Below are 27,424 nucleotides of genomic sequence, written 5' to 3' on the forward strand. Positions count from 1 at the left end.
CTGTCAGGGCAAGTGCAGGTAGTATATCAAAGTGTTAAAAATGAAACAAAAGTACGTCCTCCTCTGCCCACTGCGCTGCCCGTTGTCATCACGTTCCAGCATGGATCCTGGAGGAATATCAGAAAGTACTCAGTGAAGAGGAGGAAGGAAGAAAACTCACCGGGAAGCCAGTTATCTTGTGCAAATTCCAGCCGTATCTGCCATGATAAGCCAGAGCGATGACGATAAAAAGAGTAGGTACTTTTAGTTGTATACCCAAGAATGATCTTGAACTCTTTCGAATGAGGGGCTCCGGGCACGCCCTCTCCCCGCCCTGCCTGCACAGACCACAGCCCGGTCCATGCTCACAACAGATGTCTTTACACAAAAACAGAAACTCAGACATTTCCATCATCACTGATCTGGTGTTCTAGACCCAGAAGTCTCAATGGAGCTGGATCACCCAGAGAGCTTGATACAGTCTAGGAGGAGATTAAGTATCAAGTCAGCTCCTGGGGTCCCGTCTCCCACAGCACTGACCCTGAGTTCTCACTACCCTGGAGTAGGGGTCAAGGGCAAGGGCACCTTCTCTCATGGAACTCAGAGCAGGTTTCTGTTTGTTTGTTGCCTTTAAAAATATCATTCTGGGGCGCCTGGGTGGCTCAGTCAGTTAAGCGTCCGACTTCAGCTCAGGTCATGATCTCGCGGTCCATGAGTTTGAGCCCCTCGTCGGGCTCTGGGCTGATGGCTCGGAGCCTGGAGCCTGCTTCCAATTCTGTGTCTCCCTCTCTCTCTGCCCCTACCCCGTTCATGCTCTGTCTCTCTCTGTCTCAAAAATAAATTAAAACGTTAAAAAAAATATCATTCTGAATATTAATTTGCTTTCACCGGTAATTTACTTTTACTGCATGGAAACCACAGAAGGCGATCCATACCAGGGGATAAAGCAACACAGAACAACTATAAAGCTCTCCGGGACGATGAGGGAAGGGGAGAGTAATGGGACTCTGGCAGCAGAGGAGGCCCGCCCCACCCCTGCCTCGGCCCCTTGTCAGCCAGCCCCCGATTGCAGCCGTACCACAGCCAGGGACATTTGCATGGACACCACAGGCCTTTCCTGAAGCCAAATGAGTACACAGGAAGTGTGCAGAGAACAAGTCCCAGAACTGGGCTTCATATCCCTGATCTACCTCAGATCAGGTACGTGACCTTGGGCAGGTGCCTTAGATCTATTTCAGCTTCCTCAGAGGTAAAATAGGGGCGATTACAACAGACCCTTCCCGCAGAGTTGAAAGGAGGTTTTAATATGTTAATACAAGTTCAGCACTCAGAACTGTGCCCGGCACAAGGAAATGGTCAGTCTGTGTTGTATGATCAGGAAAAGAACACTGGGAACAAAGACATAGGGTCTCCCTAGCCACTCTGAAAAGCTGTGCTGTCTCTGGTAATTCTCTTGCCCTCTCTGAATCTCAGGTAAGAGAGCTGAGTTTGCAAACCTAAGAAGCCAGCACGGGAAGCAGACCGATTTCACCATTACGGGTTTCAGCAAGAAAATGCCTCTGATTGGCCCCAGCCGGCCCAGACTCCACCGACGATTCACTGCTGGTGGTAAGGAGATCTCGGCTCCAAGGGGATGAAATTTCTGAGTAGTTGGCTGTAGCCACGGGGCACAGACCGGACCCAGGGAAGGGGAAAAGAATGTGCGAGGAATTTTGTCCCTGGCACGCACGGCTATTATAATGGTTCCACTTCTGGGTGCTTCTGTGGGAAGTCAAATACTCCAACTCAGTGCTGGAATTTAGAAGTCAGTGTTGTGGTCTGCACGTTCGCGTCCGTCCCAAGGTGGACGGTTTTAGGATGGATGGTCTTTGGGGGGTAATTAGGTCATGAGGGTGGAGCCCTCATGAATGGGATGAGCCCCCTGTAAGAAGAGACGAGAGGTTTCTGTCCTGTCTCCCATGGGAGGCACAAGAAGGTGACTGACCGCGTGCACACCAGGAAGAGTGCTCTCACCAGGCTCCAGATCTGCCAGCCTGACCTTGGGCTTCTCAGTCTCCAGAATGGTGAGGAATAAGTTTCTGTTTCAGCCCCCCAGGCGATGGTAGTTTTGCTCAGATGGTATCACAGAGCACGGGCTAAGATGGACTCGAAAAGTAAGAGGGGGATGAGTAGGCAGAGGACTGTGATTCAGGAACCATTTAACAATCTAAGGGAAATTCGGGTTTGCTTTTAAGAATGTATCAACATGGGGGCGCCTGGGTGGCTCCGTCGGTGAAGCGTCTGACTTCACTCAGGTCATGATCTCGCGGTTTGTGGGTTCAAGCCCCGCGTCGGGCTCTGTGCTGACAGCTCAGAGCCTGGAGCCTACTTGGGATTCTGTGTCTCCCTCTCTCTCTGTCCCTCCCCCGCTCACAGGTGGTCTCTCTCTCTCTCTCAAAAATAAACATTAAAAAAAAAAAAGAACAGGGGCGCCTGGGTGGCGCAGTCGGTTAAGCGTCCGACTTCAGCCAGGTCACGATCTCGCGGTCCGTGAGTTCGAGCCCCGCGTCAGGCTCTGGGCTGATGGCTCGGAGCCTGGAGCCTGTTTCCGATTCTGTGTCTCCCTCTCTCTCTGCCCCTCCCCCGTTCATGCTCTGTCTCTCTCTGTCCCAAAAATAAATAAAAAATGTTGAAAAAAAAAATTTAAAAAAAAAAAAAAAAAAAAAAAAGAACGTATCAAAATGATTCTCCCCTTTTACAGTGACACATTTTAGTTCAAGGAAGCATCAGAAAGGAATTCACATGTTTTGTTATGCAAGTCTCAGGAGGCAAGAACATTTCCTACTTGGAGGCACGAAGGAAAACTTTCTAATTAACTCAGCAGTTTGGACTCACCATTTTTTTTATAAAACATTACTATCCATCCCATTTTAATGGGATAATTATGATTAACTTTCCTTTCGGCCATTAGCGAGAGAAAGACCTAGAAAGATACGATGCGAGAAGTGTTGGCTTAAAACAGACCTACTGTTCCCAGGCTCTTGATATCAGTAATTGTCTAATTGTGCTGAGCCTGACCAAAATGCGGTTTTTGCCAAAGAATGATCAAAAGCCTTCTTCTGGCATCATAATCCATCTTATTGGCCTTTGGTTAATTGAGAATGTGGCATTTATTCCAGAGAGAATTCCCTCATTTTATCTTGTGCTTTCATTCCATAAGTCAGGATGCTAATTAGGATTACAGGTACTCTAGGAGGCCCCAAGCTTATCCAATTACGGCACTGGTTTCTAGCCTTTAAAATGTCTCCTCAGAAAAATCACCTTCGTCTTTCTCAATGCTCACCTGTGTGCACACACACACACACACACACACACGTGCTAGCACATGCCTACCATCTCAATAATACGTAAAAAACAAACAAACAAACAAACAACCCTGAAAAAAGTCAGTAGGATTGAGGCTGAAGATACAAAATAGGGAATAAGATTAAAAATCTCTCATTCTGCCTTCAAGGCTTCATGACTGATCATCTTCCTAGGTTGAGACTCGCCCAGAGATATTCCTTCTGCAGGATGGCCAAGAACATCAGTGTCTGGAGAACTTCACGTCCCTGGAGCTTTGACCGGGTCTTCAGAAGACCCCCACTCTTCAGCTAAAGCAGACAGGAGTTCAGAGAACTGGAAAATGTGGAAGCTCTATGAAGAAAATGGACATACAAATCTCTTCCCCTTCCTGTGCCCTGAAGGCTACAATAACGGGCCGAGATAGAAGACAGATAACTCTGAGCCGCAGGACCCAACTATTCGTCCCTGTTCACCCACGAATCCTTTTATCCGGTTTGTTCTGTGTAGATATCCCAGGCAAAGAGAGGCCCAAATGGAGTGTTTTATATTAAGTAACACGCCCGCCCATCCGTAATCAGATCTAACGAAGCTGAAACGTGCTTGCTTAACCCTTCTCGTTTTCCATCTGATAATGAAGACAAAGGAACATTACCTCCATACAAGGTGACCAGCGGTCTTAGGGGCAGTCACACTAGTAATGAAAAACCAAAATGGCGCCCCACTTTCCTTACACATGTTTGACCATGACCCTTTCTGCCGTGGCCTTTAACGGAGAATGTCTCCTAATACTTCCCTTTCGTTGGCAACAATGAAAGCTGCTAATTGGAGAGTGGCATGGCAGGAGCTGTGGACAAAAGTCCCCATGACTGAGGCTATTTGGGTTTGCTCCAGAATCAGCTTGGCCCTTGGAGGGGCCCCAAGAGTGTCTGGGATGGGGCAGGCCCAGAGCTGGGAGGGCGCCGGGACCGCGAGGAAACCTCTGCATGGGGTGCTGGGGGGGAAGGACCTGGCAAGATTCATGAGTCTGAATGTTTTCTCCAAGCCTCCTTTCTCTTTCAGATGCAGACTGGAAGAGGGGTCAGAATAAGTAAGAAAGGAAGGACAGAAAACCAAACTCCAACTACAAGAGCTTAGCAGACTCCAGCAAAACCAACAGAGCACAGACAAGAACTGTAATTAGGGAGGGGAAGGTTACACGAGTTTACTCCCCAGAAGAGCTGACAACTTAATTTACGAAGCTTTCAGGCTGGCCATGTGATGAATTATTTTGTATTATTTATGCAGTATTATCTATGCATCCCTTCCCCCCACTCCCCCCCCCCCCCCGGCTCTCCAAAGTAGAGAACTCACAAGTCACTTTCCCCATGTATAGCATTTAAGGACAGAGCAGTCACTGGTGAGTGAGTAGTAGGATCCAGAATTTTCCATTACATTTGAATTCTTTATTTTGTATACATTCTCAAAATGAATGTCAAAGGCTGGCTCAAGTCTTTCCTGTTTTCTCCGACAGCTTTGGGATGAGGAATGGTAGAAGCAGGAAGGAGAAATTTGACAATCTGCATTCTGTTTAAATAACCCGGACTCTGGTGGGCTGGAAGGCGTGAAATTCTCCTCCACATAAACTGGCATCACTTCCTAAACAAGGGAGGGATACGCCAGCCATTTCTACCTGTTGAATACATAAGAGCTACCTTAGTACCTTTTAAAAATCTTATTTTAGGGGCACCTGGATGGCTCAGTCGGTTCGGCCTTGACTTCTGCTCAGGTCACGATCTCACGGTTCGGTTCGTGAGTTCGAGCCCCACGTCGGGCTCCGTGCTGACAGCGTGGAGCCTGCTTGGGATTCTCTCTCCCCCTCTCCCTCTGCGCCTCCCCTGCTTGCATGCTCGATCTCTCTCTCTCTTTCTCTCTCTCAAAATAAATAAACTTAAAACAAATTTTTAAAAATCTTAATCAATTTTTTCTATCTCGTTGTTTTCATCTTGTACTCAGAATGTCAGTTGGAAAGGAATCTGGGCTTCCTCTTCAGGAGAGTGTCACAGGGTTTAGTACAGGCACACCTCATTTTATTGTGGTTCACTTTGTTGTACCTCACAGACACTTAATACAAATTGAAGGATGTGGAGACCCCGTGCCAAGCAAGTCTACTGGCACCATTTTTCCAACAGCAGCTGCTCATTGCCCGTCTCTGTGCCACATTTTGGTATTTCTCACAATATCTCTAACTTTTTCATTACCATACTGGTTATGGTGACCTGCGATCAGCGATCTCTGTTACTACTGTAATTGGGGTACCACAAACTGTGCCCATACAAGATGGCGAATTAATCAATAAATATCAGGTGTATTCTGACAGCTCCACCGACTGGCTATTCCCCATCTCTCTGCTCTCCTCGGGCCTGTTCCCCGAGACACATTAATATCGAAAGTGAGCCAGTTAATAACCCTACGGTGGCCTCTGTGTGTTCAAGTGAAGGGAAGGGTCACACGTCTCTCGCCTTAAATCAAAAGCTAGAAATGGTGAAGCTGAGAGCTGACAGAGAGAAAGCCAGGCCTCGTGCACCAAGCAGCGAGCCAAGCTGTGGATGCAAAGGGAAAGTTCTTGAAGGAAATTACAACTGCTACTCCGGGGAACACATGAATGACAAGACAGCGAAACAGCCCTACCGCCGATGTGGACGAAGCGTCCGTGGTCCGGACGGAAGAGCCAACAGCCACGACATTCCCTTAAGCCACAGCCTGACCCAGAGCAGGGCCCTGGCTCCCATCAAGTCTGTGAAGGTTCAGAGAGGGGAGGAAGCCGCAGAAGAGAAGTCTGAGCTGGCAGAGGCTGGGTCACGAGGTTTAAGGGAAGAAGCCGTCTCCGTAAAAGTACAAGGTGAGGAAGCAAGTCCGATGGAGAAGCTGCAGCAAGTTCTCCAGAAGGTCCAGCCGAGAGAATTCATGAGGGGGCTACACTCAACAACAGGTCTCAGTGTAGACAGAACAGCCTTGCATTGGAAGGCACCATCTAGGACTTTCATGGCTGGAGAGGAGTCCGTGCCTGGCTTCAAAGCCTCAAAGGACAGGCTGAGTCTCTTGTGAGGGGCTAATGCAGCTGGTGAGGACTTTAACTTGAACCCTACGTCCATGTGGCATTCCAAAAATCCCAGGGCCCTTACGAACTATGCTACATCTACTCTGCCTGTGCTCTAGAAATGGACCAAGGCCTGGATGACAGCACATCTGTTTACAGCATGGTTTACTGAATATTTCAAGCCCACTGTTGAGACCTACTGCTCAGAAAAAAGAATGCTTTTAAAACATGACTGCTCAGGGGCGCCTGGGTGGCTCAGTTGGTTAAGCGTCCGACTTCATCTCAGGTCATGATCTCATGGTCTGTGAGTTTGAGCCCCGTGTCGGGCTCTGTGCTGAGGCTCAGAGCCTGTGCTCAGAGCCTGGAGCCTGCTTCAGATTCTGTGTCTCCCTCTCTCTCTGACCCTCCCCCGTTCATGCTCTGTCTCTCTCTGTCTCAAAAATAAATAAACATTAAAAAAAATTAAAAACAAAAAAACATGATTGCTCATTGACAGATAATGCACCAGTTCACCCAAGAGCTCTGATGGACACGGACGAGATTCATGTTGAATTCATGACTGTTGACACGACATCCATTCTAAGCCCATGGATCAAAGTTTCAGGTCTTGAAAACACACATTTTGTAGAACCAAAGCTGCTGTCGACAGTGATTCCTCTGCTGGATCTGGGCAAAGTAAACTGAAAGCCTTCTGGGAAGGATTCACCATCCTAGACACCATTAAGAATACTTGTGATTTGTAGAAAGAAGTCAAAGTACCAGCATTCGCAGGGCTTTGGAAGAAGTTGGTTCCAGCCCTCAAGATGCCTTCAAGACATCAGGGGAGGGAGTCCCTGCAGCTGTGGTGGAAACAGCAAGGGAACCGGGGTCAGAAGTGGGGGCTGCAGACGGGACCGAAGGGCTGCGATCTCCTCATCAAACCTGATCGGATGCGCACATGGTTTCTGGAGGTGGAAGGTCCTCCCGGTGAAGACGCTGGGAAGACCGTCGAAATGACAACGGAGGATTTGGAACAGGACATCAGCTGAGCCGATAAGGCAGCGGCAGGGTCTGAGGCAGGACTCCATTCCCGAAAGAAGTTCCGCCAGGGGTCAGATGCGATCAGGCTGCGTCGCGTGTTCCAGAGAATTCGCTCATGAAAGCAAGAGTCCAGCAATGAGGCCAACTTGTCTCATTTTCAGAAACTGCCCCAACCCCAACCTTCAGCCCCACCACCCTGACCAGTCAGCAGCCGCCAACAGGGAGGCAAGACCCTCCAGCAACAAGATCACGACTCACTGGAAGCTCAGATGGTTAGCAGTTTTTAGCAATAAAGTATTTTTTAATTAAGGTATGTGTGTATGTACATTGTTGATTTAGACCCAATGTTACTGCACACCTAATAGACTATGGTATCATGTAAACGTAACTTTCATATGTACTGGGAAACCCAAAACATACATTTGGCCAACTTGATTGTGATCTCCGCTTTACCGCAGTGGGCTGGAACCAAACCCGCAGTATGTCTGAGGTGTGCCTGCAATCAAATGACTTCTACCGTGGGAAGGTTTATAAATCTGTAAAGGAAAAATAGCCTGCACGAAAGAGCTCACGTGGTTCTTTTATTTTTTCTATGCTAGGAGTTTACACATCAAACAAGAGAAAGTTGAGAATTCTGCTAAATCTAGACAATATAGAACCTGGTGGTGACACTGGCCAAGCAGCGTGTCCGTGTGTGTGTGTGCGTGTATGTGTGTGTGTGTGAGCGAGCAGGAGACAGAGAGACAGAGAGAGATTATTTACAGAACATACCTTTTAATAGAGGTCAAGATATGATGTTACTGGGTTTGCAAAACAGTGCTGAATGAAATACACACAACTTAAAACCAAGGGCTGAGAAGAACAGAGTTATGGCCCAGCATTTACAGCAGAAGAGAAATAATGCAGCCAGACAAGCAAGTCTATTTCTAAGTCCCAACTCCTAGGACTCCGCCAAGTCGCCTGCCTTTGGGCTGCACTGCCCCAGGAAGAGAAATCTCAGGAGGCACTCGAGAGACGCACAGACGGTTGCGGACAGATGGTGACGGGGGGCCACCCCCCAGGATGCCTAGTCTTAGCAGGGGTCCCCAGGGGCAGGAAACGGCACAGAAGTAGTGGCTGAGTCCGCTGCCAGGCAAACATCTTCATTGGAGCCTTGAGTTCCCGGAGATCAGGACACCCCCCACTTCCTTTGCAGGGAGGCGCCCAGAATGGCCACTCTGCTCCCCTGTAGTGTGCCCTCCTGGGGCACCCACGGCGGTACTTGGGACACGGTACCTCTATAGACACTCGCTGAGTAAATCAACTATGACACGTCCTCCCCACCTGTCCCCGCTTCATTTGCCACGATTCCCCTCCAAGTTTCTCCATCAAATTTTGGGCGATCACCCCATCGTTCGCAGTGTGGGTTCTCTTGCTGCGAGCACCCACCTATACGAGCGGTCTTACGTCCCCAAAACACGATGGGGGAACACAGGCTGAGCACTCAACATTCCAGCTTTGGAGGCACTCCTGGGGGTCCTGAAGGGGAAAGGAGGGTCCTTTCCCCTCATGCTTCCTGGATTTCCCTCCAGGTGCTCTCCTGGGAAGAGGAGAATTAGCCAGGTACTGGTGGATTGCTGGCCTCACCACCGAGACCATTGCCAGTACCGTTACCGCTCTCGCCTTCGAGTGTTACGCACAGGGGGCGCCTGGGGGGCTCAGTCGGTTGAGCGTCCGACTTCGGCTCAGGTCGTGATCTCGCGGTCCGTGAGTTCAAGCCCCACGTCGGGCTCTGTGCGGACAGCTTGGAGCCTGGAGTCTGCTTCGGATTCTGTGTCTCCCTCTCTCTCTGCCCCTCCCCCACTCGTGCTCGCTCTCTCTCTCTCTCAGAAATAAATAAACATCAAAAACAAAATTTTTTTTAAGCGATACGCACAGGAGGCATGGCTGCAAAGCCGCACGCTCGGTGAGTTCAACAGGTAATGTAATTTGCTCTAGAAGCTTGTAATCCAAGACAGAGCTCTGGCATGAAGCTGTGACAACAAACGAATGAACCTGAAACATGGACGTTAATTAATTGTGCAAACAAATTTCCTGAGGAGCACGTACTGACTTAGGGGAAGGAGCCATTTTCGAACAGATTAGAGGTATCATTTACATATAAGCCAAATCAATGAAATATAAACAGGCACTAAGCTTCTCTCATCCACTAATCACCTCTATCTGTTCATTAAGGATGTGTCTACAAGACCGCTTAGTATTGTTTTGTTGATATTACTTGCAAGTTAGAATTATTTTAAGGCTGCGATGCCAACTTTTCCTTAGAGCAGATTGTCCTTCGTTTTGGTCCAAATTGGTGAGATTTTTTCCTTTTTTTTTTTTTTTTAAGTTTATTTTGAGAGAGAGAGAGAGAGAGAGAGAGAGAGAGAGAGAGAGAGAATCCTAAGCAGGCTCTGTGCCGTCAGCACAGAGCTCGATGTGGGGCTGGATCTCAGGAACCGCGAGATCATGACCAGAACCGAGATCCAGAGTCAGATGCCTAACTGACCGAGCCACCCAAGCGCCTGAAATTAGTGAGACTTCTAAGACTGACTGGAATAAATGCACCAGGTTGAAAGTGCTGGAAGGAGCGTCCTCTGCCTTGTCTGTCCCTGACTGCAAGCCTAGTGTCCGGCACTGTGCCTGACACGTAATAGGTGCTCAACAAGCATCTGCAGTTTGCCAACGCGCACCCCCGGGGCCGACGACGCCCAGACGTTTTCTGTGTTGTGTGTCTGCTGTACTTCAGCTCCAGACACACTGAAGTTACTGCAAACCCTTCCGCCCCCGCGGCCTCCAGAGGAGCTTTTGCCCTGAAGCAGTGCCCAGCGGCCACACTGACTCTGGGAGGAGGGTCCGGGTTGCTTCTGGCATGGTCCCCGCCATGGAGCGCCTCTGGTCTCCCTGTGTGTCCGCCCTTGGCCGCTCCTGCTACCCTTTCTCTCCCAGCTGCGACTCCACAAAGGGAAGCGTGTCCTTCTCCCCTGGATCAAGGCAACTGGATCCCACGGTTATTTGGCTGCCCCCGTGGCCCCAATGCATTCTTGTCCCCACCCCAAAGTGTTAAAGATCATGCATACCTCGTGGCAGCCCAGTGAGACCGCAGAAAACAAAGTGGCTGTAGGTGTTGACTTCCGGGCTTGAGTCAGGAGGAACCCAAAAATCTCTTACCCCCTGGGGGGCCTCAGTTATCTTCTTCACTAAACCCACAGGCCTGGGAAACGCTCCCGGGTCTCCTGAGGAAGTCCTCGTGTGGTTGAGGCACGAGAGGTCAGGGTTGAGCGGGGCTTGCGCCCCACCCCCACCTCAGGTTTAAATAATTAAGCGGCTTCTGGCGATTCAATCAAGCTTCTCAACTTCGCCCATGCTGATTTATATACAACACTTACTATTTATTCTATTTTCAATTCTGCTGTACTTCTAACTCGACTTTGTCCAGGGGCAGTTCGGCTCCAGCATTCAAGTTCCAAACTCCTCTTAGCAAAACAGAAGCCCGCGTACGCTTAAAAAATGGGTCAGGTGGTAAATTTTATGTGACGTGTTAGCTTTTCCACGATTAAAAAGAAAAGACACGATTTTAAAGCCCTGCATTACCCGCCCTCCTCAGAAGGCAGCATGTCAACCATCCATGATGACCTCCGTGAGGGTGTCACTGTCCCCCCTCACCAGCTGTCCCCTCTACAAGTCCTTCCCTAGAGAGAGATCCCAACCCGCAGGGTTTTCTCTGTCTCCTTCCTGGCTGGTGAGGCGAGGGCAGCCCTACCGCCCTTGTTCCCTACTCTACTTCTGGGCCTGGGGGGAACCGTCAGGAAAATTCCAGAACCGCATACATTCCGCTGGAGTAAGCATTGCTCCGTTCAAAACAATCTTCCAGTTTATACACCGTCGGGAAGAGGAACACGGCAAGTTCATGCCTTCCCGAGGCGGGTGGTGAAGTTGGGGGGGTGGGGGTGGGAGAGCACGGAGGAGGGGAGGAGGCAGAGAAGCAGTGAGGAGAGGAAGGTGTGGCCAAGAAAGAAGGGGCAGAGGGCCCCACGGTGAGCTCCAGAAGGCCGGTGAGTTACGGGAAGACCAGGCACCTGGAACGGCCATGACTGGGGGTCCAGGGAAAAAGGGAATCAGCGACCGCGCAAGCTCGGTCCTCACAGTACAGCAGCCAAGCCTTCAGCCAGACCTGCAGCGTTCCAGAAAGAAGGCGGTGGCAGGTCGCGTTAAGCGCGCAAGGCACTGGCGGGGTCGTGTGCCCCGTCCCACTTCTGACGAAGACGAAAGAAACACAGCAGCCACCTTTCCTCAGCTAAATGTTTTCCTGAGTCTCGGCTTATTCTCCATCTGAAGAGCAGAGTGTGAGTAGTTCACCCAGACACCCACGTCGGCACCGAGAGTCTGGGGGTGGTGTCTGAAAACGAAGTTTTCGAAGCAGCCTCCGCCTGCTGCCCTCTGTGTCTTTGTTTACTTCACACGGCTACAGATCTGTCGACACTGCCCGGCTGCCTGTGTCCCGCCCAAACCCAATCAGATCTCGAACACTCTCATGGTCTCCACTGGCCACGTCATACATGGGACTGAAGAAAAGCTGACGGTACTTCCGAGTGAATTGCATTTTGACCCCTGTGCTCCCTGGTCACCCCCTTGTGTTAACAAGCCAACTGGGCTCCTCGTCCTCTGCTTTCGCCTCCATGCGCAACCCGCCCCACCGCCCAGCACCTACCTTGCCCAGGCCTGGCGTGTCCTTCACCTTGTTGACGGCCCGCAGCAGACAGGGCGGGGCCGGGGGAGGGCAGGTCTGCAGGATGCCACTGAAGCTGGTGGCAAAGAGCGGGGGCTCGGCCACAGAAGACGTGGAAGGCCGGTGTTTCTTCTTTTTGGAAGACAGATTTAACTTCTGGGCGGCCCTGGAAGGAAAAATGCAGAAAAGGGCCAGTAAGGAGAAAAGTATGGTCCAATCAGATATGCTAGGGTTACTTTATTTCCTTGCTCTCTCTCTGTCTCTGTCTTTAAATTTTATTTGAGAGAGAGCCTTTCTCTCTCTTTTTAAATTTTATTTGAGAGAGAGAGACAGAGGATTTGAGCAGGCTCCACACTCAGCGGGGAGCCCAATGCGGGGCTCATTCCAACGACCCTGGGATCATGGCTTGAGCTGAAATCCAGAGTTGGACGCTCAACCGACTGAGCCACCCAGGTGCCTCGTGTTTTCTTTCTCTTAAAGAGCCCCTCGTTCTTCCTGAATCCTGACAGTTCCCTGTTCATCCTCTGGGTGCTTGCCAGCAGCCCCATCGCGGCAACGACCCTCATGAGCTACCCAATCGCTCACACAGAAGAGAAATGCCATAAAAGTGCACGGCTCTTGCAATCACGATTTACAAAGGGGAGTTTGTTATCTACACTCAGCCTCGGCATGGACAAAGCTGGTCATCTCTGGGGATAAAACAGCACCCGTTAGGTTAATCGTCCCATAGCTTCTCTGGCACAAACTCGAGTGTGAGAGACCTTACGAGCTATTTAGAGATTCTAACAATTCCAAGCCAGCCTGATGACGATCTACAAGGTGACCAAGGAAGGCATGCTCTGTGCCTGGTGGTGGAAGAAAACGGCCCAATGCGATGGGGAAACATAAGTCAACCTGGTTTCAGAAACAGAACACCAAATCAGAATGAAGTCCAGCCAGGGTAAATGGTGCTGCTTGAGAGTAGGGGCTACTTGGGTGGAAACCAGGCTCTCTGCGGGGTGGTCTTTCGATACAAAACGCAATTCACTGGGCAAGCACCAGGGAGTGAGGGTCAGAGCCAGCAAACTTGGCACAGAGCCTGCAGATGGGGAACAGTGAGGGGGTGGGGTGGGAGTGGGGGGGTTGCCAACATTGTTAATAACATCTACTGTTCATGTCACGTCCCCGACCATTCGAATGCTCTGTAACACTTCCTCTTACAGTGAAACGAGGCGAGTGGCCACAAGGCAGAGGCATTTCAGAGACTCTAACATATTCGCTTCTGGATGAATTCTTGGTGTTTTCACACTGTACTTGTGTTGGACGAATTCCAATTGCCTCATCCAATGGTATTAAACGTTTGAGCTGCTGTTTAAAACAACCAGACTACCATGACCTTGTTCGACAGACCAAAACCTCCTAATCCATCCACTGTCAGCTGCCTGACAGGTCACCAGTGATGCAGGTCAAGGAGACAGAATCATCATTGCCTGCACCTCCTCCCATCCCCCATCTTACTGATCGGGAATAGTTAGTTTTAATCCTGGGTCGGTAATTATCATCCTCTGGCAAATCTCTTGAGCTACAAAATCGCCACGGTACAAATACAGCCACCAGGAATCATCACTTCAAAGTTTGTACGTTCTTAGCTGTAAACCCAAAAATCTTCACGAGAGTGAAATACAGGGGAATGGGTTACGTGAGGAACAGGAGGGCGGAGCCCCGACGCCCTGTGCCCCACCTGGAGATCTAACAGACATCTGGCACTTGAAGACCAAATTCATGATCTTTTCCTGAAAAGCTGTATGCCCTCAGCCTTCCGTCTTTCGGAAAATGGCGGTTCCACCCGTGCAATGGCCCTGACACCTCTGACTCCTCTTTCTCTCACACCAGCCAGCCGATCCATCAGGAAAGCTTATTGGCTGTGACCTCAGAACAGGTCCGTGATGTACTATTTCTCATCACCTTTACTGCTCCTGTCTCCCTCTGAGCCACTAAGCTCTCTTGCCTGGATTCCTAAAATAGTCTCCTACTTTGTCTCCCTTTCTCTGTTGCCCCCCACCCCTAGCCCCTGCTGTGCAGACTATTTTCCACACAGTTGTCAGAGTGGTTCTGTTAAAACATAACTGCTTAAAACCTTCCTTTTGCTTTTTATCTCATAGTAAAAGCCAAGTAATTACAGGGGCCTAGAAGGCCTCACATATATCCTCCCTCATGTCTCAGACCCCCTTTCCTACTATTCTTGTCTTCAGTTACTCTGATCCAGCCATACTAGCCTCCAGATACTCCTGATACACTCCAGCCACAGGACCTTTGCACAGGCTCCTGCCTTGGCCTGGAATGCTCTGCCCCAGGTAGAGCTAGGTACATGGTTTCCTCCCTTACCTCCTTTAAATCTTTCTTCAAATGTTACCTCATCAATGAACCTACCCTGTGCACCACGGCGGACTGTACTTTCCAAAATGGCTGCACTGATATATATCTCATCTCTTACACTCTTCCTATGACACGTCATTGACATATCTCCATTGACAGGCATGGTCTATTTTCCTTCTCTTTCAACCTCAGTGGAACTTTGACATGGTCTTGAACCCAGAATATGGTGGGAATGATCCAAGTTTGGGTCGTAACAGACAATATGGCTGCTACCGGCTCTCTTGCCCTGGGAACCCAGCCTCCATGTTGTGAGGAAGCACAAGCCACACAGAAACGGCCAAGCAGAGAAGAGCTGAGGGCTCCAGTCAACAGCTGGCGTCAACTACCAGACGTCTGAATAAATGAGCCTTTAGATGATTCCAGGGGCCATACTTCAAGTCTTCCAGCTGAGGCCCAAGGCATTGTGGGCAGAGATGACCCATCCCAACTATGTCTTGTCCCAAATTTCTGAACTCCAGAGACCATGAGGGATAATAAGTGATCACTGTTGCTTTATGCCACTAAGTTTTTGGGGTAACTGGTTGCACAGCTATAGTAAATGAACCACGACCTTGCCCCCAATCTCCTCATTTCCGTTATCCTGCCTGCCTTAGCCACCCACCCCCTGCATGGCACTTACTGCCTTCTAATACAGCAGGTGACTTACTCAGTATTCATGTTGGTTGTTAATTGTCTGTTTCCTGTCTATAATGTAGATCCTGGCAGGGCCAAAGAAGCATATGTATATGCTGAATGAATGAATGAATGAATGAATGAAGACCCAAAGAATTGGGGATATTTAGCCTGGGGAATATAAACCGGGAGAAAAGGGAGGGAAGAGTATTTTTTTTTAAAGTCTAAAAAAATTAATAGGGGCGCCTGGGTGGCTCAGTTGGTTAAGCGTACGACTTCAGTCCAGGTCATGATCTCACAGTCTGTGGGTTCAAGCCCCACATCGGGCTCTGTGCTGACAGCTCAGAGCCTGGAACCTGCTTCGTATTCTGTGTCTTCCTCTCTCTCTGACTCCTCCCCACTCATGCTCTGTCTCTCTCTCAAAAATAAATGCACATTAAAAAATTTTTTTTAATGAATACATGCTATGAAGCAGGAGGTATTTTTCAAACAAGAATGCCAGATAACTTCACAGGCTATCTTTCTGAATCTCAGAAAACCTGGTGAAGAAAATAATAGCGCTCCTATCTCACAAAGAAATGAGACTTAAAGAGTCAAACCCAGAGTCTTTTTAGTACCTGACCTGAATCTGAACACCCAGCTTCTTCAGATGCTGAGTAGAGATAATGGGCAAGTTACTTCAATTCTGATGTTTACAATGTATACAAAGTGTCTCCAGAGCACCTGGCATGTGCTTGGCATTCAATCATACGACCATCGTCCCTATTATAAATGTTATCATTTCTGCATAGTAAGACACAGCAAAAATAGTGCCCACCGTTACAGGCTTTTTATGAAAATTAAGATTGCACGTGCAGTGTTCAGTAACAGGAAGTTCTTTTTTTTGTCTTTTTTTTAAAGTTTATATATTTGTTTTGAGTTGGGGGGGAGGGGCAGAGACAGAGGGAGAGAGAATCCCAAGCAGGCTCCACACTGCCAGCACAGAGCCCAGTGCAGGGCTTGATCTCACTATCCTGAGATCATGACCTGAGCTGAAATCAAGAGTTGGATGCTGAAGTGACTGAGCCCCCCAGGCCCCCCAGGAGGTTTAACAGATGGTCCTTTGAAGGATTATAGGCAGTGAGGCTAAGACTGAATCTAGGTCTCCCTGCCCCATGTTGCACCACACCATCTCTTACCAGGCAGGTAAAACAGAAAGGCATAACTGGGTTTATAAGTATAAGTGATATCTTTCCAGAAATTAGAGTAACCCATTAGTAATGGGTGTGCTTCGCGAAATAGTGAGCTCTTTGCCACTGGAAGCATCCAGATAGTAGTTAGAAAGGCACTTCCAGGGGACACCAGGGGAAAGAATGTGTGCATTGGGAAAATCAGATGATTTCCAAAATCTCTTCCAAGATTCTGAAGCAATTCCTGGAAACTCTAGTCCTTTTAGGGAAGCCGTGGTTGGCTTCCATGCAGAAAAACAGAAATGGGGGGAATCCTTTTGCGAACACATTGAAAAATTCCTTTCTGTTTGAAACACGTATTTGAAATAAATACCCTTAGAGAAGGCCAGAATTTGAAAGATTAATAAAAACCATATTTTACTGCCTTATATTCTAGAAGAACATTTTATTTTAATTTTGACATCGTTATAACCAGCTGTTTGGTCTGTCTTACGTGTTCCAATTTCTTGCAAGTCAGTAGCTCCCACTCCTACTGTGTAGCACTCCAATGACAGGCAGAGAGGAGAAGGTTAAGGTACAGAAATCATTCATGGATAATTGTATTATCAGTGACATAAAGGAGAGGCAGTCATGAGAGAACAGAAAGAGTGAAGACATTTTGGCTAGACGTGTATTTTGTGTAATTAATGCCTTACAAGTTCTTTCTTCCGACGGCGAAAAACAAATGAGTAGGTTGTCTTACAAGATTTCAAACAACAACAAAAAAAGCCCTCCTTAAAACACAATTATAAGCAATATTTACTTGTCTTGTTCTTACCATGGATAATATCATATACTACCTCGAGCTATTCATCCCGGTACACATCTTTAAATATCGATGATCTTCATTTACTTCTCTGTGCCTTATTTCTTTTATTTCTTTTTTATTTATTAACAACATTTTAATGCTTATTTATTTTTGACACAGAGAGAGAGAGACAGAGCATGAGCAGGGGAGGGGCAGAGACAGAGGGAGACACAGAAACCGAAGCAGGCTCCAGGCCCCGAGCTGTCAGCACAGAGCCCGACGCGGGGCTTGAACCCAGGAACCACGAGATCATGACCTGAGCCGAAGTCGGACGCTCAACCAACTGAGCCACCCAGGCGCCGCTCTGTGCCTTATTTCAAGAAAAGAAGAGAGCCTCCCTAACAGGATGAAATTAATATTTACTGAATACCTGTCAAGAAAGTGGTGCTGGGGCGCCTGGGTGACTCAGTCTGTTAAGCGTCCAACTTCGGCTCAGGTCATGGTCTTCTGGTCTGTGGGTTTGAGCGCTGCGTAGGGCCCTGTGCTGACAGCTCAGAGTGTGGAGCCTGCTTCGGACTGTGTCTCCCTCTCTCTCTTCCCCTCCCCCACTAGTGCTCTGTTTCTCAAAAATGAAAAACATTAAAAAAAATTAAAAAAAGGAAAAAGAAAATGGTGCCACTCTAAGCACATCAGGCTAGTGTGAACTTGACGAGCATTTAAACTGGGGAGCTCAGTTCTTCCCTCTGGGTTCTACCCCTTTCTCTCCCTTGCCTTATCATCTCACCCAGGAGACAACCATCCTAACATATTATATGATGGTATCTGAATTCAGGAATCAGTTTAGAACTGACATGACCTTCACATGGGATGGTTCCTTACTCTGATTGGCCAGATCTACCCAAATCTAAAAAAAAAAAAAAAATGAGAGAAATAATTACCTGGTAAATTTTATTGGTTTAGTTGGGGGGAAAAACCTTAGGTCTCAGTTATATAGATCAGAGGGGGAATTTATGAGGATTCTTCTTTTTTTTTTCTTGGTGCTTGTGTGATAGACTATTTGACCTTCAATTTTCAGAATTGTGGGGTGCTTAAACGGAAAGCCCATCATTTTAAGTGTATCTCATGAGAATTAAATTGGGGTCTACCACCCTTAGGGTCTAGAGATTACTAAAATATTGACCTAACAATTTTTAAGAATTATTAGCTTCATGAAGCATAGAACTTACTTTAGGGAAGAGGAAGGAATATCAGGCAGTATTGTCATTTTTTAAGGATTCGCCGTCCTTTTTAAAATCCTACATACTGTGTGTTGCTAACCACATTCTGAGAGCATTTCCTTTGATCTGAGGCGGGTGTTCAAGTGTGAGATGCTCAGATAGATGGGCTTGTAAAAATTAAGAGGTCATTCAAGCTCTACCAAATTTGATCCAGGTAATTAAAAAAATTTTTAATGTGTATTTATTTTTGAGAGAGATAAAGAGTGTGTGTGCAAATGGGGGAGAGGCAGAGAGAGAGAGAGAGGGAGAGAGAGAGAGAGAGAGAGAGAGAGAGAGAGAGAATCCCAACCATCCGTGCTGTCAGCGCAGAGCCCGATGCAGAGTTTGAGTTGTGAACCATGAGATCATGATCTGAGCTACAGTCAAGAGTCAGATGCTTAACCGACTGAGCCACCCAGGCGGTCCTGGACCCAGGCAATTGACTGGTGAGACATCAGCTGAAGAACCAACCGCTCCAGAGGAGGACAGGCTGAGGTCCTCAAAACTGCTACATCTGCCAAAGGGAAAGGGTCCTGACCCAGGAGGGGACGACAGTGGTAGGATGTCCACCGTCAGCACATGAAAGACGATCTAAACTTCAACTGAACATGACAATGGCTGGGGCTACCATGGGCTACGATGGCTTATCTGCCATCCCAAAATACGTCAGAGCTCTGAGGATGGAGACTGCCTGATAATGAGCAATGACATGACAGATCACAGCAGCTCCTAAGAAATCTGTGCGGTCAATGACACAAGACGGAGAGGAAAATAGAGCCGACTGTAAATACAGAGGGTGTGACAAGAACCAGTGGTCTAAGGCGAACCTTCTGGAAACAGTTAAGATACCCACGTGCAAGCAAAGAAACAAAACAAGGGCAACAGACTGCCAGTTAGGCATCACCGTGAGAGAAGACCTATTTAAAAGCGCTATGGCACTGCCGTGAAGCATGCTGGTCTTTCTGGAAACTCTCCAGCAGGGAGTGAGAACATCCTCCTTCACCTTTCCATTTCATAACTGGCTGTCCCTGAGGTCATTTCCATGTCTCCAGAGACTGAAAAATCACACGGGTCTTGGGGTTTTCCCCATTTTTATGTAAATGATCCATTTCATCAGCGCTAGAAGAGAATTCGTGACATGACTTCCAATAAAATGTTTAGGAGCAAACCATGGCTGGCCATTGACGTCATACCACGGTGTGTAACACACTACAGCAGGACGCGATTACAGTTTGAAAATGAATTGACTTCTACAGTTTAATGCACGATACTCACCCACGGTGATAATTTCTATGAATTTACCTTATGCTTAAAAAATTTACCCACTCTTCAACGGCTTGTCTAAGCTGCCGTCATCAACTACTTTAGCCTTCAGGGGGCCTCATCTGTTGCCTTGAAGTCTTACAGCGACTGGTCTTGAGAGTATCTATCTTGTGTTCCGACATTTGATGAGACGCTGCTTTGAGGTGAGGGCTCTGGCCTCTCTCTCTCTCTCTCTCTCTCTCTCTCTCTCTCTCTCTCTCTCTCTCTCTCCAGCACTGCAGTATTAACTTGCTGAACATCAATATCACATGTCCTTTCTTCTGGACCTGCCACACCGACCCCAGAGCTCTGTGCCTTGTTGAGGTGACAGTGTGTACTACTCAAGTGCTGGGCGATCCATCCAGCCCTTGGGGTTATGACACATGGGAAGTCCAAGCTTACGTAGCCTAGGGTTCTAGGTAATGCTTAGACCTTGCAACAGAACGTCTTATTCTTTCTCAAGTATGTTCCATCCCTGGTCACAGCCATCCTTGCTGCTGAGAAGTTATCTGTACCACAAATGACAGGTTAGAAAAGAGGAAGGCTCCGAAGTTACCAGATCTTATCCACAGTCACAGGACTAGCGATTCTCATCTTTGAGATTAGGATTCAAGCTTTCTGTCTTCTAGGACTGGGGATTTTCCACTGCCTCGTGCTATGATGCAACTTGATAAATAAAAGCAGTTATTTTATTTTATTTGGGCAAAATAAAACCAAATGATAATCATTTGATTAATAATGAAGACCAAAAAAAAAAAAGCCAGTTACATATTTTTGTATGTAACTCAAATCAAATCATATATAAGCATTTACCAATTACCGATCTAGTTGCCTAGCAACGTACCTTCCTATCACAGGGGGAAAATGTCTCTGCTGAGTGAGTCGGGTCATGCCCAGAATTAGGACGTGAATGGCAAATTATATGAAAATGGCTTCTCTGTCCCTAAAATCCCAACCCGGAGTGAGTCCTTGCCTGACAATAACAGCAACACAACATCTACTGCCACCACGGACATCATTATGTGCCACCCCCCATTACCTCCTGCCTCCCCCTCTGTAGACACAAACAGGATGCTGGAAGCTGCTCAGAATGCATCCGAGCGCTCTGGGAACCCAATCGGTCCAACAGGATTTACCGAATGACAGCCACGCACAACACAAGTGTGCAATCAATGGGCTACAGATATCACAGAAGTCATCTCTGAGTCACCCAGAAGCTGCTTTGTGTCCCAGAGTCTACTCCTAAATCGCACAGATGAGAAGAATCCACCCCACCCCACATGACTGATAACTTTACATCGGCTCCAGAGATAAAGAGAAGTGTGAAGGAGACTGGGGACACGCGGCAGGTAAACCAGCTACCCAGTTCAAGGGCTTCCCCACCAGAGTCAAGCTGGAAGTTCCTCCTGAACTGTTATCCGAACCACACACCATTCGCCCATACCTGGGGGCACAACCAAGGGTAAAAAGCAATGTTTGAAAACCCACGCCGTTGGTAGATGTTACCATCCATGTGTGTCTGGAAGTTTTTCATGGTCAGAGTAAGAACGTTACGAACAAATGACAATACGGCTCAAGGCAAAAATAATGGCCGCGACAAGACCCCATTCATAAACCATGGTTCTTACCAAAGCTACTCAAAGTAAAAGCTTCTCCTTTGTGGAAAGCCAGGTCGCTATGAAAGTGTTAGCTGAGCCAAGGTCCTTGTGTGAAAAGAGAAATGCTTTCCTGTGTCCAAATAAAGCAGAAGATGTCTGATTAAAAAAAAACAAAAAAAAACCAATTGGCCATTGGTATAGAAAGCTAAACAGAAGTACAAATCATGGATTTGTAATTTCCTGGCTGTTGGATTTTAGAAACACCAAATAAACACTCCGTCCATGGCTTGGGAAGTTCAAAGGGAAGCGTCCTCTGCCTCCGTTTCTGGAAGGTGCATAGGCCATGGTCTCCCTGATGCTGTGGTTTCTCCAGGCTCAGCTAAGTGGCTCCGATGTCTACTGGGATTTGGAACACTTTAAGAAAGACCCTTCTACCTGTCTTCACCACGGGCTAAGCCCTCTCCTCTCATTAGGTTGCCTGTTGCTCAGAACTCGCCGTCCTCCAAGCTGTGCTCACTCTGGCGGCCGGGAAGCAGGGCACTGGACACTGTGGCTGAACTTCTTGGCTTCCCTCGGTATTCTGCGCAAGCTGAGCTCTCATGGAGCGCCTTCACCAGTGAGCACAGTGCCACCTGTAGGAGGCAGGGCCCCGGGGCCCAAGAGAAGGTTGGGGACCTCTGCTCCAATGAACCTGCCCAGAGCCTGATGGTGACCTGGTGCCACCCTCTATCGGCAGCCTGGGAACAGGTGGACTTCTCACTACCTGCATGTCCAGCAGACCTCCTACGTCAGACCTGGGTACTGCCCCGATGGCAAACTCCAGGGCAGGACCTGGAAGAAAACCCTCCCTAGAGACCAGAAGTTCTGGTTCTGAGACTGAATGACAGCAGCAAGAGGCCTCTTGCTTCGAGCTTCTGCAATCTGTCGTATCTTAAGAGAGAAGACCCTCGTTCTGTCAGGAACATTGGAAGATGGAATAAACCGAAACCACCCTCAGTTCGCGTGTAACAGAAAGGTCTAAAGGAACGCACTACCGATTTGTCAACTGCCTTCGATGCCGTGTGACATACCCTTGAGCTTACGACTCCAGAGCTGGTGGCTTCTTCGCGACCTGCACGTCGTTATTCCTCTCCACGCACACCTACAAAGTTACACTCCTACTCCCTGCTCTCCCGGGCTCCCACCTGCCAATACACACCCGTAAGAACTTCGGCAGGGAGGAGAAAACCATCGCGAATACGGCAGTCTGGAGGTACGCCTTCAGGGCGTTCTCTTTGCAGTGTGTTGACTATAGATGCCCTGGATGATGCCAGGTGAAGAGCACCCGCAGGGTGGGCACACTGCCCCATTTCCCTCGGACACAGCCTTGCCTTCTGTCTGAGCTGGTGACAATGACCTTGCACCCGGGTTTGACGACCCAGCATTTGTTCCTATCGTGAAGTTGCTTCCAAGCCCTGGAGCTTGGTCTTCCCAGGCTCCAACCTTGGCCTCCTGGTCTCCTGCCTCTCCGCCTTGGCTTGCCAGCTTGACTTCTGCTTACAAGCCCTCCGTTCCAGCCTGGGTTGATCTCCCTGGCTTTCTTCCTAATTTGCACTCAGGTCCTTATACATTTTGCCTTGTGCCAAATGACCTTCTGGCCATTAATCTCTTCTGGACAGACGATGCCTCCCATCTACAGATCATTTCCTCTGGCCTGATCTGCCCAGCCCAAGCCTGCTTAGTACCAGAGAAACTGCATAGCTTGAACCTCCTCTGGAGCTATACCTTTGCAAACTGGGCCCAATAATACCTAAATTAAAAGAACTGTGAGCACCTAAGACACATGACCCACATAAATGCAAATGTAAGTTTAAAAATCCATCCCCAACTAGATATATATGATTTTCTTTAACCGCCATTACTGGGACCTATCACAAACACGAGTAATGGAGAACCAGCTAGTCTTACTGAATGCAGTGGATGAAACCAGGTAACTACAATGCAGCATTTCAGCTGCCTATAGACAGGAAAAGACAACCACAGGCTAATTCAGGCCCATTCCGTATGGAATGCCAGTGCCGGATTTTTCTGGGGAGAAACAGTTGTCCATAATATGTGTGTGTGTGTGTGTGTGTGTGTGTGTGTGTGTGTGTGTACATATATCTTCTACGGTAAAAGGACTATCCAACTAAAATTAAGATTCCTTCAAGGAATAAGCATATTCCAGATAATTTGATTCCAAGAATCTAATGAATCTAATGTTCTTTTCATTACATCATGCTGCCTTTTAAATGCTAACTCCAGTAGTTTCTAGTTAAGTCATTTATACATATGCTAATGTAATGTGGAAAAGAAGAAACCACATGATTTACCATAAACAAGACAGTCCATTTAAAAGCCAAGGGTGACCACTAATGCCCTAAGTTTTCCTTAATATTTATCTTCCTTGGCTGTTTGGTAGAGAATTATTTTGAAAAGCAGAAGAAACTGAAGGGCAGTTGTGTTGTTCACTTTTTAGGTCTTTATTATTTTTTTTATGTTTATTTATTTTTAAGGGAGGGAGAGAGAGACAGAGCATGAGCAGGGGAGGGGCAGAGACAGAGGGAGACACAGAATCAGAAGCAGGCTCCAGGCTCCGAGCCGTGAGCACAGAGCCTGATGTGGGGCTCGAACCCACAAGCCGTGCGTGGGCTCACAACCTGAGCCGAAGACGGAGGCTTAACCAACTGAGCCACCCAGGCGCCCCTTTAGGTCTTCATTTTAAAAGAAACAGTGCTTTATTCTCACTTTTCCCGTATTTTGATCATGTGAAATCACAAACTGACATGAGATTACTCACTCCAGAAATAATTTGATGCCTGAAGCAGCAAAGTGCTATCAGGGTGTGAGAGCTAGAAATGGGCAGCGTCTGCAGAGAAAATAAAGCCTTTAATCCATAACTCTTTGCTCAATACCTGTGGCTCTTTCAGAGCAAAGCTAATTAATTGTCAATGCTGGCTGACATGCTCTGTGGTTTGGGGGCTTCTTGGTTAATTAAATTTGAATATAACGGTTTTGTTTGTTAAAGGAAGTGATTGTTTTTCCTCCTTTAATATCAATATTTCTTTTTGTTCAGCAAATTATTTACTATGGTTGAAATTGGAAGGAATCATTAAGTAAGTTATTCCAAAGAACCACAATCTGCATGGGGTCTCTGGATACAGCAGAGGGACAGACTGCCTGTCCCTGACTCTGCTGCAAGGCTGGACTGCCCCAGACCCTGGGGCAGTGGTTTAGACTGCCTGCACCTCCCCAGCCCTGTTAGAGGGAGAGAGGCAGAAACTTACATGCCCCGCCCCCTTTCCTATCGATTCTGCTGCCCGGCCGCCTGGGCTGGGGTCTGTGCAGGTTGGTGAAAACCGTGGTAAACGCACACGGCGATAAAGTACACTCACCACAAGCGTGTCCAAAAGCCCCGATGCAGAGGAAGGAGGCAACTGTTGTTTTCAGTAGAGAAGTGATCCCCAACGGGACCGACAGCATAGATGAGAGATCACCCCAAAGCAAAATAATTTGTGAAAGGAGAAAGACTCTAAGGTAATCACAGCCTATGTGACTGGAGGGGTGATTCCTTTTGTGACTTTGAATCAAAGCTGCTAACAGTGACCTATCATTTACCTTTTCTTACACCTTCCCACTTATTTGGTTATTTCTGCAGGTGCAGGGTGGTTATGCTACAAAATAACAGGGGAAGGGAAAGGAGGCAGATCTGGGGTGCACATCTTCATTGATAGAACATGTCTTGAGCACCAAGTAGGGACCCCCCCTCAATCCCTCTCATTCTGCTATCGCATGTACTGTCCCTAGTCAGCACCCCTGAAGTTGTTGGGGGCTATGCGCGCGCAGGAGTGTGTGTGTGTGTGTGTGTGTGTGTGTGTGTGCATGCCCGTTCACAAGTGCATCTGTGTAGTATGGGGACCGAGAGGAGAAGGCAGGGAGAATAAGAAATTAAAAATGGGAAGATAACTCAGTGGATTCCTGTCAATGAAAGTTTCTGCTACATTCTTCAGTTACTTTTTTTGTCTTGCAGTTAGCAGGTGTTTTTGAAAAAAATTACCAAAAGATTAAACACTGCTACAACCAAAGGAATTCTTTTGAAACAAATTGCGGGCAAGAGAGAAATTTATCAAAATAAATGAAGATTTTAGTTTGAATTTCCTGGCGAAGTCTGTAAAGAAACCTGACCTAAGTTAAGCTGCACAATGAACTAATGTTTACTTTGGAAGGCATATTATTTTTAGGGAGGTGAAATCTACGATAGGTAATAATAGATTTTTCATGCTGTGTCTAGTCTCAGTTACTGGAATCCGAAGTTAAATGAGTCCCATTTTTGCAGAATTTGGAGCATGATTATATCATTTATTTTTTACTGTTAATTAAAAAAAATTGTTTTTAAATGTTTATTTATTTTTGAGGGACAGACTGCAAGCAGTGGAGGGGCAGAGAGAGAGAGAGAGAGAGAGAGACAGAGACTGGGAGACACAGAATCCGAAGCAGGTTCCAGGCTCTGAGCTGTCAGCACAGAGCCCGATGCAGGGCTTGAACTCACCAACTATGAGATCATGACCTGAGCTGAAGTTGGACGCTTAACTGACTGAGCCACCCAGGCACCCCATGGTTGTATTATTTTAAGTAGCCACACAGGTTTAAAGTACTATCTCAACTTTACTAACTCATTGTTAATTAGAACCACAGCTTTCTGACACTGGATCCCTGGCTGAGAACAAAATCTCCAGGTCTGATTTTCTTATCAGGAAAATAATATTTATGTCCTGATAGAGCTTCTAGGAACACATTGTGTGAAAAGAAGAAAATATCTGTTCTCTAGACCAGGATGCCATCCAGCTGTGTCTGTGAATATACTCAGGTGCAGCTGGACAGAATGTAATTCATGTTACATAATCAATCAAACGATCAATCATCTTCTCGTCTGGATTCCCACGTTTACACAACAGATACACTCTATAAATTGCTTGTAATTTGAGTTATTATAAATTGAATCTAATTTCACATTGATTTCTATTAAAATTTCAGAAGGCATTTTATCTTTATGAATCCTATTCAATTGAGGGTAGCTATAGACACTTTATCTTTCAACGTCTGTGCTTCCCTTCCACTCTGTCAAATACGTAGTCATCACCAACGCAAAGAGTTGTTCAAAGATGCATAGAAGTGACTCCTAATGTATGACTAACTACCAAGAAAAGGTTAAGAAATACACTGGGTTTTTCACTTGTTTCCCTAGCCTTTGACTTCATCAAGAGAAACCGCTTACTTTCAAGACACACAATCACAGTTTAGATCTTTCTCAGTATTTGGAAATAAAAAAATATTTGGTTGAGGTTTTCAGATTGCAGAGTCTTCAGCATGAAGAGGGCAACTGGAGTCACAAGAATGGACGAGATGGCCAGGGAGGGGCAGAGCAGCATGAGAACGACGAGTGGCCCATGACCGAACCGTGAGGAGCTTCAACATCTAATGAGTGATGCAGAGAGAGGGGAGGGGAGGGCGGAGGGGCCTGTAAAGGAGCAGCAGACTTGGGGGTGGGGGGTGGGGAGACAGACCGAGTGGTCACCGATGTTAAATGCCACTAAGAGACCAACAAAGACAGCGAATGGAAAGTGTCCACTGGACCAGAACTAATAAGTTCATCACTGACCTTGAACAGAGTCGGAGGAGAGGCCGAGGACGTTTCGGAGCGTTGCGAAATAAAGGGGGGGCTGAAGAGGCATAGAGAAGGAGGCCTACACTACTATTTCAAAAAATTAAACAAGAAAAGAAAAAAATGCAAAGCATTGCATTTTTAGACCTTAGCTTATGTGCCTTGTACTGAATTATGAGGCTCTGGTGTGACTTTGTTTTTAGCAGGGGCCGATATAAAAGCATCCATAGAAACCATTTCTACAGCTTATGAAAATTAAAGAAAATATCTTTCCTCTTATTATCCATGCCTTTATTTATTCCTGTTCTACAGATATTGACTAAGCACCTACCATCTATAAGTTCCCTGGATCCATTAAGACAAATTCTCTGAGAAAGACTAGAGGTCTGCACACAAATCCTATGTGTCACTTTACTGGGTGAGAGGAATATAACCCAATAAAAAAGGCACAGGCTTTGG

General features: G+C 47.4%; 1 protein-coding gene across 3 annotated transcripts in view; it reads right to left on the minus strand.

Annotated features, from left to right (window-relative positions):
• KIF26B (kinesin family member 26B) overlaps positions 1-27,424 on the minus strand; it is a 470,603-nt gene that overhangs the window by 132,738 nt on the left and 310,441 nt on the right. For all 3 annotated transcript variants that reach the window (XM_058701126.1, XM_058701127.1, XM_058701128.1), the window contains one exon: positions 12,129-12,312. In XM_058701126.1, coding sequence (XP_058557109.1) covers positions 12,129-12,312 — 184 coding nt within the window. The remainder of the gene's footprint in view (positions 1-12,128; positions 12,313-27,424) is intronic.

The sequence above is a fragment of the Neofelis nebulosa genome, chromosome 15 (assembly GCF_028018385.1).
Source record: "Neofelis nebulosa isolate mNeoNeb1 chromosome 15, mNeoNeb1.pri, whole genome shotgun sequence".
Classification (NCBI taxonomy): Eukaryota; Metazoa; Chordata; class Mammalia; order Carnivora; family Felidae; genus Neofelis; species Neofelis nebulosa.